The 18,942-nt window shown below is 40.7% G+C and overlaps 1 protein-coding gene across 2 annotated transcripts in view; it reads left to right on the top strand.

Moving 5' to 3' along the window:
* The first annotated feature begins 2,825 nt into the window (after positions 1-2,825).
* LOC144578993 (uncharacterized) overlaps positions 2,826-18,942 on the top strand; it is a 34,232-nt gene continuing 18,115 nt past the window's right edge. Inside the window, exons 1-2 of one of the 2 annotated variants that reach the window (XM_078347729.1) lie at positions 2,826-2,903; positions 4,342-4,430. In XM_078347729.1, coding sequence (XP_078203855.1) covers positions 2,844-2,903; positions 4,342-4,430 — 149 coding nt within the window. In that variant the 5' untranslated portion in view covers positions 2,826-2,843. Of the gene's footprint in view, positions 3,437-4,341; positions 4,431-18,942 lie in introns of both variants that reach the window. The other variant, XM_078347728.1, reaches the window with a different exon arrangement.

Raw genomic sequence — 18,942 nt, 5'->3', positions numbered from 1 at the left:
CCATGCTCAATTTCCTCATTGGTGAAATAGCTACTTTCATACTCTCCTAGTTAGAATATTGTGAGCATTCAAGAAGATATATGTAAAAATATGGCACAGTGCCTAATCCATCCACAGCAGTGACTCAATAGATCATAACTGAAACAGCGAGTGTCCATAAGAAAATCATTTCCTTAGAAATTCTTCTAAGCCTAAAAACAAAACTTGCATTTAAAGTAGATAAACTGATGACTTCTCTAGTACAGAGTTTTTCTAACAGTGGTCTGAGTCTGTTAGTTTTCCATATTAAAGATTTCTTGGAGGGAAAAATGCAGCTGAAGACTTTATATGGTCATGTAAGTTTTAGACGTTGTAGGTTAACAAAGACCAGTATTTCCTTACTAGATATTTCTTTAAGATTTAATGTGCTGATGAGCACTGAAAATGTCCAAGAGAGTAATATAGTGTGAAGCACACCCCAAAAACCTATTCAATACCAGAATTGTTTTAGGGAGTACAGTATGAGACCGGTGCTTTATGGAAAAAATACTGGAAATTGATGCCACAAAGGTGCAAGTAATCATAAAAAATTAGTTTGACAATAAGTGGGAATAAAATAATAAATGTTAGCATGAATCTCAGAATTCTTCTCTGATAATTAGCGACTCTGCAAACCTCTTTCTGACTTTTTATTTGTATAGTCTAAGTACATACCTAAAAATTCAAACATCCGTTGTCTGGAAGCAGCCATGGGTTATGCTAGGCCTTGTCTCAGAAACTGTTGCCAGCACAGCTTTAGGGCTTGGTGATGCCATTAGTCAGTACTGAGCCACAAAAGCAGAAATCTGATCTCCAAAGGGGCCATGCAGGGTGGGCCAGAGCAATGCAAGGTTTCAGTAGAAATAAACTCAATTCCCTTCTGCTCAATTCTGTACAAAACGTTGTTACCTAAGCCCAAAATTTACATTTTCTATATTCAAAGCCTTACGAAGTCATATAAAAACACATCCCTTGGTTTCTGCTTCTAATTCTGCCTCCAATAAAGAAGAAAAGTCAAGGGGACCAAATGGGGAACAAACTCTAGGCCACCCTTGATAGGAAAACTATTGCATGTCATAGTTCAGGCAAAATCCAAGACTCTCAAGTCATGCAAACAAGTACTAGGTGAGTCACTGCTCCACAAATTGCAGTAATCACCAAATCCCAAACCCCACCTTATCTTGCTAAATTTGAGCAGATAGTACCAAGAATATGCATGGAGAAAGTGCATTTAGCATGTGCAAAAGCATTAATAGGTGAAGATAGCTCCATAATTGTTACTTAAGGGACACTGTGAGCTACATCTCCCCCAGAAATATCTCATCTTAAAGCTTATGACTGGCAATCTTTCATTCTTTTAAGTTTTTAACCCTGAGCACAAAACTGCAAATATCCCTTTGAGGGATAGCACATGACCCTGTGTATTTCACATGGAACAAGTGCTCATTGAGCAGGCACTGTAATGCTGGGCACTGTTCCAGATGCTACTGATACAGCAAATAATCAAACAAACTAAAGTCTCTGCCCCCTTAAGAATTTATACTCGACCATGTCATGGCTATCAACAATAGAATGTCTCTGATGTTCTTTTTGATATTATAACCTACTTGGAACCAGGTTAGAATTTGTTTATCAAAGCAAGTTCAAGAGATGATGAACACTGCCCAGGTAGAGCAGGCCAAAACATAGTCATTATGACTTTCAGGAAAGGATGAAGTCTAAGACCCTGGGCACTGAATCCCTAGGGGTGTGTGTGTGTGTTTGTGTTTGTGTGTGTGTGTGTGTGTACATGCACACATACTCACACATACCATGTCTGGCATGGATAATGAAAGTAATCATGCAAAGAAAACTGAGGCAAGTTTGCCAACCTCAAGATTTATCCTAGGCCTGCCTCAAACAAAAATGATATAAGAAAGAAGAATACATTGATACCCACCAAAGTACTATGCCAAAGCAGCATTGCCATCTCTACTGTGAGTCTGATGAGTTTCATTAACTATTAACACAGGCTTTGCTAATTGCAAAGGGCATTTGGGGAATTCTAAGAGGGTACATACTTTTAATGGGAGAATAGAAATTCTGCATCTGACAACACAGTTTTAAAATAAGCTGGGGAAGCAAAGTGATGCAAAAGAAATGTGGCAGGCCCTTATGGAGTGTCCGCCTGGTTTAAAGAGAGCCCCTGAGCTCCTGCTTGGGCCCATGACCCTGGTCCCAGCACACCTGTCTGAACCGGGGGGGGCACCAGATCCCATATGAAAAAATTAGATTGTAATTCTTGGTAGTTTGTAATTAGAGCTATACAACCTTAATTTAGTGTATAATAGGCTTGTTTATCCAGAATATCTCACTAATTTCCCCAAAAAAACTTATGAAGGATTGCTGTCCCAATTTTAAAAACATAATATCGAAGATCATAGAATCATCTTCTCCTCTATCCCACAGGTGACCTGAAAAGCAACTCATAATAGAAATGGAAAGAAGTATGAAATAGGTGTAAAGAAACCGTTTGTGTACCTGATGGTTTTCCAAATACTGATTTTTATATCATGGAGAAGCTCTAGATTGTGTTTTCCAAAGATGGCTAAACCAGTATCATCTCCCATTCCCTATGCTCTTCTAAGACTTTGCCATTCATTTTCCCATTAAGATATAGAGTCCAGTTCACCTCCTTTTGAGTCTGGTTGGGCTTGTGACTCACTTGTAACCAAGAGAATGCAGCAGAATTAATGCCGTGTGACTTCTAAAGCTAGGTCACAAAAGGCAAGTCAGCTTCTGCCTTCTCAGCTGAGGCATTTACCTTTGGAGTTCTGCACCACTCTATGAAGAGTCTGACCATCTTAGACCACCTTGCTGTGAGGAGGCCCAAGGCACATGAAGAGGTCTGTAGATATTCCAGTGACAGCCCCAAATGAGGGTCTGCTGACAACCAGCATCAACCACAACACACACAGAGATGACAACATCTCCAGGACTCTAGTTCCCAAATGCCTTGCATATCCCCAGGCTCTGAATCCCCAAGCAGAGGGCCAGACATTGTGGCGCACAGGCAAACCATGCCATCCCTGTCATGTCCTGTCTGAATTCCTCAACCACAGTATTCAGGAGCATATAAAATGGTCATTCTATGCCACTACGTTTTGGAGTTGGTTTCCCAGCAACACAAAATGGAACAGAGGCTTAAGTTCACTCTTACCCTAAAATTCCAGGAGATCCTACTGTATTCTATTTTAGTCTTCTCTAGATGTTGAAGATTTCTACCATGTTGTGAGGATTTCTAGCACGTGCTGTCAAATCACTGAAACTAATATGAAAACTGGTGTTCAAAATGGGGTTGCAGAGAAAACGTGGATTGGGACCAGCAAGAAGTTATCGTCCTGGAATAGAGAGCCACAATGCACATTTGACAACAGCAGTATGTCCTGTTTCTTGGGAATCCAATGTCTTACTTCATCAGATAGTGAGATTTTAGAGGAAATCATCATTTTAAATGTCAGAGTATCAGATTGAGTTATTGATTTTTTATGGCTTTTAGTAAAGGTAAGAGACATGGCAAGCCTCAGTCCACGCTGCTCAGCGGAAGTCAACAGAAGAGGGAATAGAGGACAGCCCACACACACAGAGGGCCAAAGCACAGCATCCACTATTAGTCTGGCCAAACTGTGGTGGCCACAGGGGTGTGTGTGTGTGTGTGTGTGTGCGTGTGTGTGTGTGAGAGAGAAAGAGAGAGAGAGAGAGAGAGAGAGATCGAGATTGTGAACTGATTCAAAAACTGAAGATTACCGGCAACTGGAATGAGGATACATAGGAGGAGCCAGAACTGTTAGCAAGCCCTTCAGAATGTACCTCCTCCATCACCAAGTAAAAATGATGCCTCCCCTTGAAATATTCAATTGCCTGTGATGCAACATTTTGGCAAGACTCCAAAGCATATTTTGAGGAGAAATATACCCTGAAACCCATGCCAGTACTCCAATCCATAATATCCTGCTCATGCTCTGAGGTCATTAAGGAAAAAAAAAAAAAACACAAAAATGGGTGGAGCCCCAGAATTTCCTCTAAAAATCAGAATACTCACAGGTATGGCTTAGCCCTGGGAGTGTAGCCCAGCCAGGAGAGTCACAAAGATGTGTCAACAATATTCCTGACAGATACAGTTCTCAAAAATGAAACTGGCAGACAGCTGACCATGGTTTTACATGAATGGTCATGCAAGAAAAATCCCTCAAACTTACAGCCCCCTGAAATGTTTAAGCATATGTATAAACAATGTTGGTAATAGCTGAGAGCGACTAACACCTCCCTGTCCCACCTCCACAGAGAAAACTTCCCAGATGCTCTGGAAGAACAGTGGCCAAGCAAAATTCTCCCGGAGGGCAGAGTCTGCGACAGCATTTCTGGCTGGCCAGGTAATTTACTTTGTTACCAAATAGATTAATCAACAAATTAACATTTATGAGAGTCGTCAGTCCTTTCATGTACTTCATCATCCCTGTAGAAGCCTCCAGTCTCAAGCAACATGTGACATGATCTTGGTGATGTTATCATCTCTGTGTGTGTTGTGGTTGATGCTGGTTGTCAGCAGACCCTCATATTTTTTTTTTTTTTGAGATGGAGTTTCACTCTTGTCGCCCAGGCCAGAGTGCAATGGAGCTATCTCAGCTCACTGCAACCTCTGCCTCCTGTATTCAAGCAATTCTCCTGCCTCAGCCTACTGAGTAGCTGGGACTACAGGCACCTGTCACCATGCCCAGCTAATTTTTCCATTTTTAGTTGAGACTGGGTTTCACCATGTTGGCCAGGCTTGTCTCAAACCCCTGACCTTGGGTGATCCACCTGCCTCGGGCTCCCAAACTGCTGGGAATACAGGTGTGAGTCACTGGGCCAGGCCTATCAATTTAATTTTATTTTTTTTGAGACAGGATCTCATTCTATCACCCAGGCTGGGGTGCAGTGGCACAATCATAGCTCACTGCAGCCTTAAATTCCTGAGTTTAAAAGACCCACTCACCTCAGTCTCCAGAGTAACTGTGACTACAGGTACATGCCACCATCCTCAGTTAATTTTTTCTTTTTTAGTGGAGATAGGGTCTCACTATATTGCCCAGGCTGGTCTCAAACTCCTGGCCTAAAGTGATCCTTCCACCTCAGCCTCTCAAAATGCTAGGATTACAGATGTGAGCCATTGCACCCACTGTTTTTCCCATTTTGAAACTGTAAAAAATTAAAACAGAAATAGAGGTGAAATGGTCTCACCAGAGGTAACAGGCTCCAAGAACAGTGGCTTCAAAAAGTCCTCTCCAGATGAGACTTTTAATTTGTCTCCTTGTTGGGGGGGCAGTGAGTGTGTCTGCAGTTGTGCTTTTATCCTATTAGGTGGGATTCCTTTTGCTGTGTGGGATGACAGGTATGTGGCATTGAGAGACAGATGGTGGCAGTGTCTTGGGTACAGTTTCCTGGAGCTGAGAAGGAGATGTTTGTGCAAGATATGTATTAATGGAGTGAGCTCACAAGAAACCTGTAGGGGTTGGTGGGGGCCATATTGGGAAAGGGGGAAGAAAAGTGAAAAAGGACATGGTCTCCGATGTACTTGGGCTTCAGCCTAATCCCATGGGGCCTCTGGGGAATAAACTGTGTTACAGAGTCTGCCCAGTCTTGAGGCATGAATGCGGTGGTTTTTGTTTTTTTTCTTTTTTACACATAAGGCAGTCAGTTATTGCCCCAGGACTATAGGAGAGGATACAAAGAACCCAGGTCCCTTCAATGTGGAGGGACTTCCCCATTTCCTGGGGACACTGACTCCATTTTTCAGCCACCTGCCCAAGATGTCAGGGCCTGCACAAGGGACCAGAGGCAGATGAGGTAGACAATGGTGATGTCACAATGAGAAGTGAGAAATAATGGAGGCAGCTCCCTTCCCCACAGCAACCATCCAGAGAGGCTTGCAGGTCTCAGCTATCAGTAGCAGACCCTGGGATATCCAGGGCATCAGCACATAGAAGCAGTAAAAGGGTCTTCCCTCATAGTGACACATGTCATAGATTCAGATTTACACAAACAAAAGCTGAGCAAATCCTGAAAAGAGTCTCTGTTATTTTCAACAATATAATCATAGAGGAATTGTATTGATTTCCTTGTAAGTATTTACATTTTTCTCTCTCATTTAAAATGTCATATCAGGGTTTTGTTACCTCTTTCAAATTTTTAGAAGAGCATTTCCTGACCTCTACTAAAGTGACAGATTTCCATATCCATCTATCCTGCCAACATCAGGCATGTTCAGGTACTGGGAGAGGCAACAGGGATGGAGGTCCCATCACAGTGTGATGGGGATGTTCAACCTGCTCCTGTTCCTTGCACCATGCTCCATCCTGTTCTTGGCTCTTCCAGTCATCCATGCTCCTGCCTTCCCTGCAGGAAGCCTGATAATATCTCCCAGGGACACTGGCTCGACTTTTCAGCCACCTGCCCAAGATAGATGAGACCAGGGGCCAGTTGATGTGGACACTGATGATATTATAAAGAGAAGTAAGGACTAAGGCAGGCGACTTAGTCAGAAAGGTGATGTTCTGGGTTCTAAAGAAAGTAAGAAATACCAGGCCAGGCTGTGCTTTGCCTCTTGGCCTCTCTGTTTTCCTTCCTGACTTTTTTGAGCCACAGTGAATCTCTGAGCCTCAGTTTTGGCAGAAGGAAGTACCAGAAGGGAGCTGAGTTGTTGAACATTATGTGTGATCACGTAATAACTACAATCAGAAGAGAAACATGCAGAGTCCTGTAAAAAGAGAAATTTGTATTTGTGGACACCTGCTGGAAGCTAGGCACTTTCAAATAATTCCTGTCACCTAACTTAAGTATCATTACTTAAGTATTACTTAACTGAAGTATTATGCAGATAAATTGGTTAGAAAAGTGGCATGACTTATATGAGGCAACGTAACAGCTAGAATTTAAACGTAAGACTGCCTGATTCCAAATTCATACTCTTCTAGTACAAGGCCCTGCCCTCTTCTCTGGGCTGCACCGACATCAAAGATGAAAGGGAGGAGGCCATGAAGAACAAGAGCCCCCTTTACACACCAACCTAGTCATGGTCATGGTGGTGATGACTGAAAATGAAAAGGAACCAGGCTGAAAAATTCGTCTCTGAGGACCCAGAGTAATAAAATCCCAGGATAAGGAAGGCCTTTAGCAGATATACGGCCTGCTGTCCCATTCAGTCTGGAAAACACCTCCTCAGCATCCCTGCAGAGAGTCACCTGCTTTGCGTGAGGATTTCCAGTGGGAGGGGAGCCACTTCCCCAGGACGCCCTGATCCTAATGTCAGAAGGTGCTTTCTTAGGTTGAATCAAAATCTCTCTCCCTGTGTCTCCTCATTGCTTCCTGTTCTTTTCTCTGGAGCAACACAGTGTAAATAAGTTTATTTTCTTTTGTGCATGTCAGAATTTCATATTCAAAGGCCATCATCAGCTCTCTAGTTAGAAGGAGTCCAGGTTAAATACCCTCTTTTCTCTTAATGATCAAAGCTATGATACAGTTTTCTGACCTTCAACATCCTGGAGCCCAAGACTATTCTAATATGTCACAAATATCTCTAATAATACCTTGTGATAGTTGGCTTGGATAGAAGATAAACACTATTTCCATAATGATGAACATAAAACTTTTTAGATTTTTTTAATTTTCAGAGTTGACATTTTGAATTATTTACCTTCCTAAATCTAAAAATATTCCCTTTAGAACTCTTAATTTCTTTCCTATCACTTTATTGGCTTATCTGGTAGTCTTTCTTTAGGACTTGTACCCTATCATTTCTAGATTACCTAAAATACCTAATGCCATGTAAATGTTAGCAAAGAGTTGTTATACTGTATTGTTTAGAGAATAATGACAAGGAAACAAGTCTGTACCTGTTCAGCACAGATATAATCATCCCTTTTTTCCCAAACATTTTTGATCCACAGTTGGTTGAATCTGTGAATGTAAAACCCACAAGTATGGAGGGCTGACCAGATGTTACACATAATTTGACACATATTTGTTATATTTACAATATATAATCTAAAATGGAATATTTATTTGTTGCTCCAGATAGCCTCAAAATGCACCCCCAAAACTTATAAAATTTGTAGGAATTTATTGTTTATAGTGAGCATTTATCAAATTAACTGAATCATTAATTGTTATACTTTTCCATTTAAAAAACACAAAGCAGGTATTGATTTACTATCTTAATGAACTGCTTAGTTTATAATGAAGATCTTCTTGGCATTGCATGCTTAACCTATTGAGATTATTTGGAGAGTTATGAGCTTTGCAGGAGATATCCATCACTTATTATATATCTAGAATGGGTTACAATGAATTTCACCCTTGAAGATAAACATTTATGACTTTATTTTCAGTAGTGTAATAAAATAAGGACAAGGTAGAAATAGGAGGTTTGGTTTCACTACTGCCTGTGCCTCTAAATTGTTCTGCAAACTTTTCTGGGTCACTGTGCTTCCTGGCCTCAGTTCCCTATCTGTGGAATGAAGAAGGTGTCCTTAATGTACTTCCAAATCTAACATTCTAAAAGTGTAAGATGACATCCCTAGTCCTGTTACATAATTGTTATAACTATTACAGAATAATAGTGCAGAATAGGAAACATAAAAACCCTGCTTCTATAGACGAACTATGGAAATACCTCCTCAGTGGCATTTTAAAACCATCTGCACTTTACTAAGAAGACAGTACTTTGCACTATCTGTAGGCACAGCAACTAACAGCATGTCTGCCACATAGCACCAGCTGAATTCTTTCTTGATAAGTGAGCAAATGATTGTTATGTGAATGCATGTTTCCATTCCTCCTCATTATCCCACAACAGCTCCAAAGGGAATACAATAAATTCTATCCATGAATGAGCCCATCTCTCAGATGTTTTACCTTAATCTATTTCCTAATCTATCTCACAAAAATGATATCCTTGTGGAAAATATTTCAATAGATAAATAATATCCAACTGTGATTTAAATATTTTATAAAGCCAGCATGTAGTTTAAACCGTTGAGTTGCTGATTAGAGCAATCTTTTTAACTTGTTTTGGAGTGAAAATGCTTTCAAAATGCTTCTGTGAGAATCGGAGGGCTGAAAACATACGGACGATGTGGTGAAATTCAGTTCTTGTTCTTGGACTTAGCTGAGGACAGTTTTTAAAGGGATTTAATGTTTGACATTTCAGTAAGTTCAGCATAAATGCAGATGGTTGGAGCCCATCTTACACCCGAGGGTGTTCCTGCACATCTTTTAATGCCTTCACTTTGAAGCTGACCAGATCTCTTCTCACTGGCCTTGTGAGACGGGCTTTGCTGTCTCCACAGTCTCAGTTTTGAGTCCCAGCTCTACTACTGATTGGCTATATTTTCTCATCTATAAATTGTGTATAACCACAAATGATTATTATATGAGGTAATACCAATAAAATGCTTAGCATGGTATTTAACATATATTAATGGTTTTTATCAATATGTTTGCACAACTTATGATTATGGTAAAGCACATTATTAAATCCTTGGAATTATTTTCTAATCTGTGAAATAAGTTTAGATGATTACTAAAACCTCTAATTTTGAAATTTTGTGTCTACATCCTCTTTTTATAAATTGATATAACATCAAGTAGATTTTTTTGTCTGAGATGTAATTATTTTCACTGTATTTTCAAATATTCAACGGGAAAGACCACGGAGAAGTATTGCCCAAGTACGCTGAATCCCAAAAGCTGTGATCCAAAAAATGCTATGGAGATAAATATCTTGTAGTTGAATACTTAATAAAGAAATTGTAGCATATAGCACACTTAAAACACTATAGAAAAGTAGAGAAGCTAAAAGTGAACTGCCTCATGTGTGAATTCTATTGCTACTTGGAAATGCACCTAAGAAACATTACATGAAAAGAGCAAAATATCAAGGACTCTGAACCACTACTGTCCATAGAGAGCTGCCATGCCACATGTAGTTTATGCATTTCCATAGCTGCAGTGTTGCCTACAGCCCCACAAGGTGCATCATGCTTGGTGCCAACTGTAAATAGCAATGTCTTCAATCACACACCCATAAAAGCAAGGCGACTAAGTGTTCAGACCCCTCAGAGCTAAAGGCCTGGATTATGCCATTGGTCAAATCACCCACCAGCTGAAATGTTGGTTAGTGGTGAAGAATCTTGAATGGGCAGTAAGAAAGAAAATGATAAATACTAATTAGGATCCCAGGACCAGCTGCATGAGGGGAGCTTGTAGCTTGACTTACAGACCCCCTTTCAATCTTTACAAGAGACTGCAAATGACTCTCACCACTTTCTGGGAAAAAATAAGGTCATCTTGTTCTCTGGCCATTTAGTTTGTAAAAAACAGAGACATGCCCGGTTGCTCAAATCAATTCTCCAAATGTGGTACTCAAATAGCAGCACATTTTCTTACTGGATCTGTTTTCTGGATGATAATCTTCCCCCATTAAACAAACTTATTATAGACTGAAGTATGAAAATAAGGTACACTTTTTAGATCCTAAGTAAAAGTGAAGGAAATCTCATGCTTGCTGCCTGAAGCTCCAACCTGGATCTCCAGAGCTCCAAGGCTCCCCATCTGAGCTACCAGACTGTGGAGCACTTAAATTGGAAAATTGGAGAAGCACAGCCTTACGTGTTGGAGGTTTATGATTATGAAGAAAGAAAACTCAGTGGACATCTCTGAAGCTACACAGCCAGGCCTAGTGGATGAAATAGGCTCTGTACTGTCTGAGCCCCGCACAGCTCATGGCCTCTCCTCATCTTACTGGAACATGAGCACCCTTCATCAGCAGATGCCCACGACTGCCTCTCCACTGATGCTATTATTCCCATGATGCAGCTTCTCTGTCTCTGCCCTCTTCTCCATCCATATCTTTCCCTTCTCCCTCTTATGATACAACCCCTTAGTTTTGCTGATTGAGTCTTATGACACATCCCCTTGGTTTTTACCAGTTGACACATTGGACATTTTTTCAATGTAAAACATTGAAAAAAATTGGGTAAAATGTGTCCCTGCCCTTGGATTTACATTAGTTTCTGAAGTCAATCTTCCTGAAGTTATCAAGAATCTTTTATGACATTGAAAAACTGTCAGATGTGTCAACTGGTAACTACTCAATATGCAACCTCACTACAGAACAGCTGAAGCACCTTGTGAACAAACTGCATCTCATGCTCAGCCACTATTGGTTAATGTCCCAAGCTGAGCCAGTCAGTTTGGGTCAATGTACCTGTCCTTTGTGAGTATACAGCCTGTCTTGAGAAAAGACATTTGGCTTGCATAAGATTCCCAAAGGTTCCCGTGACATGCAGATGTGTCACCAGTATTGCTCTAGTGAAGAGTGCTTGAGTAAAGAGAGAGGCTTGTAACACCAGCTGCCATCTACATGCACAGTGCACCAGGCACTGTGCTGAAAACTTTACAGCCGTGATCTCATTTAATTTCTCTTAAACATTCAAGTTGTGATTGTGTCCTATTACATTTTATATTGTAAATATCATATCAAAAATATAATATTATATTTTTCCTGTGCAAAATATGTGTTATACATATTCCAATACAAAAACTTTCAAAAGCTTCCATAGCATCCTCAGGTTTCAATATAATTTTTTATTAAATACTCCCTTCTGCGTGAGACTCAGAAGAAATTTAATATTTCTTTCATCATACTCTGAGTCAGCTTAAATCACTATATTTCTCATTATTCCATTCCCACAGAAAAATACAAAGTAATGAAAATTGTCTTTCTAATTATTTCTCTCATTGAGGAACAATTTTCAAAGTTTCTATTCTTCTAGAATTCCGAGTTTTCAGTATTCAGGAGTATTTGCCCTTTTGATGTAAAATTTGTCCCCTTCGATACTTTTTTGTAAGTGAGCGCAAAATGCAACAATGATAGAGTTAATTTATTTTTATAGACCCACCAAAAGTCATCAGCAAACACTTAGTGACTTTCCATTGAGGACAATTCCATCAAAGTGTTGTTTCCAAACATCTTTAAAATACCCAGTGATTCCTCCAGGAGAATCTCTTATGAGACATAAAAACTACTGGCACAGAGAATAATTGAGTTTTACTTCTATCAATGAGCATTATCTAATGTTCCTTAGAGGTTTTATGAAACCAGGGAATCATCCATTCCCATCTGTGTTTATTCCTGAAAATTGTGGCCTTGGTGTTATACAGAGACCATGATTACACAGAGAAGGTCACAGGGGAGCAAACAAGACCTCACCCTGTGAGGGAGAGCCACGGCTCACTGCCACATGCACAGAGGATTAAAAGGCAACTGAGGAGACAAAATACTGAGATTTTTTAAAGAAGTACAAAAATAAGCTCATCCAATGATGAAGACAGGACAGCAAATGCCAAATTAGCTTAATTGATCAGGCAAAATTAGATGTTCACCTTGATGAACATAATTATTACAATTTGAAAACTGCAAATGACCTCAGGAAAAAAAATAACTAGAACCGCCTCATTCCCAGTTGAAGAAAAAAAAAAACAACAAGCAGAGTTACCCCCAGTTTAATGCAGAGCTGGTGATATGGTTTGGCTGTGTCCCCACCCAAATCTCACATTGAATTGTTACTACAAATCCCCATGAGTCAAAGGGGACCAGGGGGAGACAATTGAATCATGGGGGTGGTTTCCCCGATACTGTTCTTACAGTAGTGAATACGTCTCACAAGATCTGATGGTTTTATAAATTGTGTCCCCTGCACAAGCTCTCTTGCCTGTGGCCATATAAGATGTGCCTTTGCTTTTCCCCTTACCTTCCACCATGACTGTGAGGCCTCTCCAGTCATATGGAGCTGTGAATCCATGAAACCTCTTTCCTTTATAAATTACCCAATCTTGGGTATAAAGCAGCGTGAGAACAGACTAATACAGCTGGCAGTAGAATGGACGAGGCTCCCACTTGCACCTTTCTGCCTTCACGAGGCAGAACACACAACACTAGCACTTTTATACATTCGGGCAATTACATCCTAGCCCTATAGCTTTAGAAATGCAAGAGCTGCACCTCAGATCAGCTAGTCTGCTTTTGAGTTTTGGCTGCAAAGACTAACACTCAGGGCTTCTGACTACTTTTCTTTTCCCCCACATGTAAACTTGCTACTTTCTTCCCCACCTCACTGTTTGTCCAGAAAGCTACAAACCTTTCCAGAAATATCCATATGGCATATCTCTGAAATCAGCCAGCCAGAGGTCCGTATGTAACTGTGCTTTATTCTTATGATTAGTGCCTGAAAACTACTGTTATATTCGGCATTGGGTAAAATGTGCCCCTGCCCTTGGATTTCACATTAATTTCTGAAGTTAATCTTTCTGAAGTTACTGAGAATCTCCGTGTTGCTAAATCCAATGGAATCTGTTCCCTCTTCATCTTACTGGACCATTGGTAGCTTTTGGTACCATTGACTATTATTCTCTCTCCTTGAAATACCACCTTCCTTTGGTTTCCAGGAAACTGTTTTCCTCTTGCTTTTCCTCCTGCATCTTCATTGCTGGCTCATCCTCCTCCACCCAGTTATTAAATGTTGCGATTTCTAAAAGTTCATTAATAGTTCATTCCTTTTGCACTCTATCAATACCCATGGCCATACAGAGACACCCCAATTCCTTTGTCCAATATTGATTGCTCTTCTGTGAACCAGAGCTATATAGCCAGATGGATGTCTTTCTAGCTGTCTCTATCAGGCTATCAGAAAGACACGCTTCAACTTTGTATGCTTCTAAATTCATAACATTTCCAACAACAACAACCTTAGTGTGCTTCCAGTGGTCTTTCCCTGAGTGAGCAAAACCACCATCCAACCATTTGGAGATGCTTAAAGGCTGGCAGTCAATTCAGTTTCTGTCTTTCTCTCACTGTGTGTAAATGGTCCCTCTCTCAGTCAAGGGAGATTTCCCTTCCTAGGTCTTCCTGTCTCCATCCTCATCACCACCCTCATCCTGGAAACCATGTCTGCCCATGCTGCAACCTCTCAACTTGTCCCCATACACCTGGCCTGTCCATCTGCATTTGTTCTTCACATAGTGGACAGAAAGTTCTTTACAAAATGCAAATCTGATTATATCACCCTCTGCCTAAACCCCTTCCACAGCTTACGCCAACTCTGGGTATAAAGCCTACAGGCTCCTCATGGTCTTCTCCTGCCTAAGTCATTCACTCCATCTCTACCCGACCCCCCACCACCCCAGAATGTCCAAGCACCAGTGACACCCAGTGCTTTCAACTCATCAGACACCCCATTCCTCTCCCCACCTCCACCACCTCCACCGGGCCCTGAAGACATTTTCCTTGTACTCAGCTGAAACATGATCCCCTCCAGAAAGGCCTTCCTGGGTGTCCTGTCCAGCTCAGCCCCTCACCGTGGTTCCCAGCTCTTGGCCTCTCCTGGCAGGGCTGGCCACTGCTGGGCTTCCGCACTTGCTCTGTGAGTAAGTGACTGTATGTTCCTAGGCTCCACTTCCTGGGGCTTAGGAACCACTTCAGGTTTTATTGTTTTCTGCACAAATCACAGTGTGTAACCAGGGCCTGACATATAGCAGGCACTTGATAAATATTCACTGACTAAATATCAGTCAATGATTTCACCCTTTTTATGCAGGGTGAGGGAAAGCATGTTCTTGAGTTATCAGTCAAGTAGATTCCCTCTTTTCCCCTGCCTGGTCCTCAACTAGCCTGACTTGACCAATTTCATTCATTACTTATCTTCTAGAAGAGACAACTTGCCTCCTAGAGATAGACAAGAGGGCTGCTTACTCTGCCTACTTAAGAGTCACGCAAGAAACATTTTTCTAGGGAAGGTACTGAAACCCCGAACAAAAATCTGTGTATGGATTTCATCAGTTCACATCATTCAAATGCCTCATGAGAATGGACAAGTGGAAGTAAGCTACAGCTATTTTTGTGACTCACCAAAAATAGAGGTCACAGCTGTGCCCCAGGGCAGTCCCGCCCAATGCTACTTGCTTTCAACCTCACGAGTCACCCTGTGTGGCTGGAAAAAGCAAAGTCTTGACAGAGATTCCATTTTTTTTTTTTTTTTGGCCTAATAAAAGGTCACCTCATCATATTTTAGCCTTAGCAACAGGCAATAAATTTGTAAGTGTATTGCTGAATTAAGTTCCTGCTCTTAAATTTAAAAGGATAGATTTGTCACCTTAAAAAAATTTTTTTATTTTGAAACAGTGATTCTCTTTATCCTCTGAAAAGATTCCTGGCAAACTATCTTGCCAGGAATCTTTTCAGAAGATAAAGAGAGCACAAAGAGAGGTCTGGTGGCATTAATGTATTTTCCAAAGGTGAGCAGGTCACGGGTCAAAAGTTCATCACTATAGACAAAGGGATGGTATATTTACTATTGCTTATACAAATACTTGCATTTAAACTGGTTGACCTTTAAATATTTGACCCCAAGAAGAAGGCATCTTTTCTTTATCGGGCTAAAAGTTTAAAATATAGAAAAATCAAATGAAGAAAACAGACATTTTCAAAGATTGGAAGGGATCCAGATCTAACCACAGTGTAATCGCTCAACACAGTGGACAGCTAAAAATCATGCTCTACAAAAACATTTTAAAATTCATCATTACTATTATTCCCATATTTGAAGTTTGTCCATAAGTGCAAACAACAAATATAGAACATTGAATCAAATAGATGTTCTTCATAGCCTGAGAAAGTAGGGTTAGGGATATCTCCTCACTATCAAGATTTAATATTACAGGTTTTACACTTTTAAATTTGTTTGCATCCATTTTACCAATGAGGAAATAGACATCCAGAGAAGTTAATTAATTTGTTTAGCAGTTCCCACAGTACAAAGAGTATAAAAAGCTGAGCAGGCACATGGTACTTGGGAGTGTGGACTCTAAAGACACGTTGCATGTGTTCATATCCCTGCTCCATCACCCCTGAGTGACTGCAGGCAAGTCCAATGGCCACTCTATGCCTTGGCTTCCTTGGCTATAAAACGCAGATGAGAATACTGAGCTCATATCATCACTTTACATTCTAAGTGAGATAATGCATTGAGAGCGCTCAAAACAGTGTCTGGTGCATAGTGAGCTCTTAAAAGCTTTAGCTGTGTATAAAAATCACCTGGAAAGCTCGCTAAAGATTAAGATACCTAGGAACCTCCTCCAGAGATCCTGATTCACTAGATCTGGGCAAGAACTTAGGAATCTGCATTTTAATAAATTTAGCAATCAATCTGCATTTTAATAAACACTGACAGTGAGTTGGAAAACCATTATTAGTGCAGCCAGATGGACCTAGTTCCAAAGTTAATGTTGACTCGACAGGAAGCAAATTCTTCAGTCCCTTTCCATTTTGTATTGGTATTCCTATGACTTTCCAAAGGGGCCGAGTGTTACTTCAATCTAACACCTTCCTAAGTAACATCTCATCTACATTGCTTTGAAAATAATCACTTTTTTTGCCTCTTAGACACTCTCTTAAGTCACAATATTTTCCATGATGTTGTTCTTCATTTTTAGAGTCCCATGACTAATGAGCCTTCATTTTTAGAAGGCCACGACCAAGCCTTCACGTCCTTCCATTGCTTAGCATCAAGGACTTAACTCGTGTCCTCTCTAGGCTATAACCCAGTATCCAAAGCCAAGCCCGTGTAATCAGAAACAGCTGAGTGTTCAGGGGTAGCTGTGTTTCCAGGCCAACCTTAATTTGGTTTTCTTGTTTCCATCCCCAAACCAGGAGGCCTGCAAGTCCCACATAGCAAACAACTCATTTGTGGATTTGGCTGTTATTACAGGGAGATAACTGAGCTGCCTCCTGAAACATGAGGTTCCCAAACCAACTGGGTATCCTATATACCCAGTGCTTTCTGGAAAAGTAAAGTGTACAACTCTATTTTCACCATGTTGGTTTGGAAAATAGACCTCAGAAACCAAAAGCAAACACTCAACATTCCAATCCAACTCGATCGTCTTCCATGACAGGGGCAGTGAAGTCACATTTGAATGGGGTTTTAGTTGCTCTCCAGGAATGATGAACTCAGCTTGATAACAGATGTTCGAAGAAGCAAACAAAAGCTACCAAGCAAATAATTTTTTCTGGTATCACTGCAGCTTTTCCAAAATGACCAAGTGATCTGACAATAGAAGGAAAAACAATGGCGTGATTCCATATTGCAAGCCAGATATTACTTTGAGTGAAGCTCTTTGAAGCACTCAGTAGCTCAACAACCAGTCTTTTTCTAAATTCTTATAAAATTTAGAAACAAAGAAACACTATGGAAGATGTCAGAACAGCAAACAGACTCAAATGTGCTGTAGACAGGATACTTGGAAAATAAGAATTCATTAATCTTTTCTCGAATTTCTAATAAATTCAATTGCATTTACATATTGGAAGACTTGTACTTTTTTTCTATTAGTAAAAGTACTCCAAATGTTTCATGATCTCCTGCTCAAAGAACCTAAAGTATGCTCAAGTACTCTGTGTTAAACAGTTGCATGGTGAAGCTTTTTCTCTATCATTTCAGTAAATCCAGCCATTGCGCCTGCTCACAGGTTGAAGAGAGAAATCAATAAGTGAGGCTTGTTTCCCAAGGGCCCTTCCCCTCCTCACCCATTAAACCCAACAGCTACGCTTGGCGCAGTGGTTCACACCTGTAATCCAAGCACTTTGGGAGGCTGAGGCAGGCAAATCATGCGGTCAGGAGATCAAGACCATTCTGGCTAACACAGTGAAACCCCACCTCTACTAAGAACACAACAAATTAGCCGATCATGTTGGCATGTGCCTGTAGTCCCAGCTACTCAGGTGACTGAGGCAGGAGAATCACCTGGACCTAGGAGGTGGAGGTTGCAGTGAGCCAAGATCGTTGCATTCCAGCCTGGGTGACAGAACTAGACTCCATCTCCAAAAAAAGGAAGAAACCCAACAGCTGAGGGATCATCAGCCTGTGCTGAGCCACTCCATCAAAGAAAGAATAGAAAGTTATTAAAAAATGGCAAATATGAAGGTTAGGAAGATATGTAAACAAGGATACATAAGATAATGTGAAATGAGGAAAAGAAGAATAAGAAAATGAATACTTACTAATTAAAACTATGTTAAAAGCCATACGGCCTGCACAATTACTGTCAAGAGACCACAGTTTGTGCTCTTAAGCTGTTGGTTAGAATATGATCTGCAGCAAAAAAAAAAAAAAATTTACACACACACAAATGAACCTTCGGTTCATTCTTAGGAATCCGTCCAGTGAAAGCAAGATTATCAGTATATATAGATATAATGATAAATAAACACACATACAAATATACATATACATATTATATATTACATTTCTTTTTTTTTTGAGACAGAGTCTCACTGTTTCACCCAGGATGGAGTGCAATGGTGCGGCTCACTGCAACCTCCACCCCCCCGGGTTCAAGCAATTCTCCAGCCTCAGCCTCCCAAGTAACTGGGATTACAGGCACACACCACCACACTCGCTAATTTTTGTAGTTTTAGTAGAGACAGGGTTTCACCATGTTGGCCAGGATGGTCTCCATCTTTTGACCTCGTGATCCTTAGCATCCCAAAGTGCTGGGATTATAGGCATGAGCCACCACGCCCAGCCTATATATTACATTCCTATTAAAAAATAAATAAAAATGACCTCTGAGCCATAAGGAAAGTGCCAAACAACATATACATGGCTGTTACCTACAGGTGGGATTAGGGGCAGAGAGTGTTAATTAACCTTTGTCACAGCCTTCAGTGGTACAAAAACCTGCCGCTCCAGGTCCTCTCATTTGAAGATACCCACTGCCTGAGGATAAAGAAAAGCTGCTTATTGCGGATCTGAGCCTGATTCCCCAGCTCCCAGGAACACCATTCCCACA

The sequence above is a fragment of the Callithrix jacchus genome, chromosome 13 (genome assembly GCF_049354715.1).
Source record: "Callithrix jacchus isolate 240 chromosome 13, calJac240_pri, whole genome shotgun sequence".
Lineage (NCBI taxonomy): Eukaryota > Metazoa > Chordata > Mammalia > Primates > Cebidae > Callithrix > Callithrix jacchus.
Note: the sequence above shows the minus strand (reverse complement) of the source record. Positions and strands in the feature narration are given on the sequence as shown.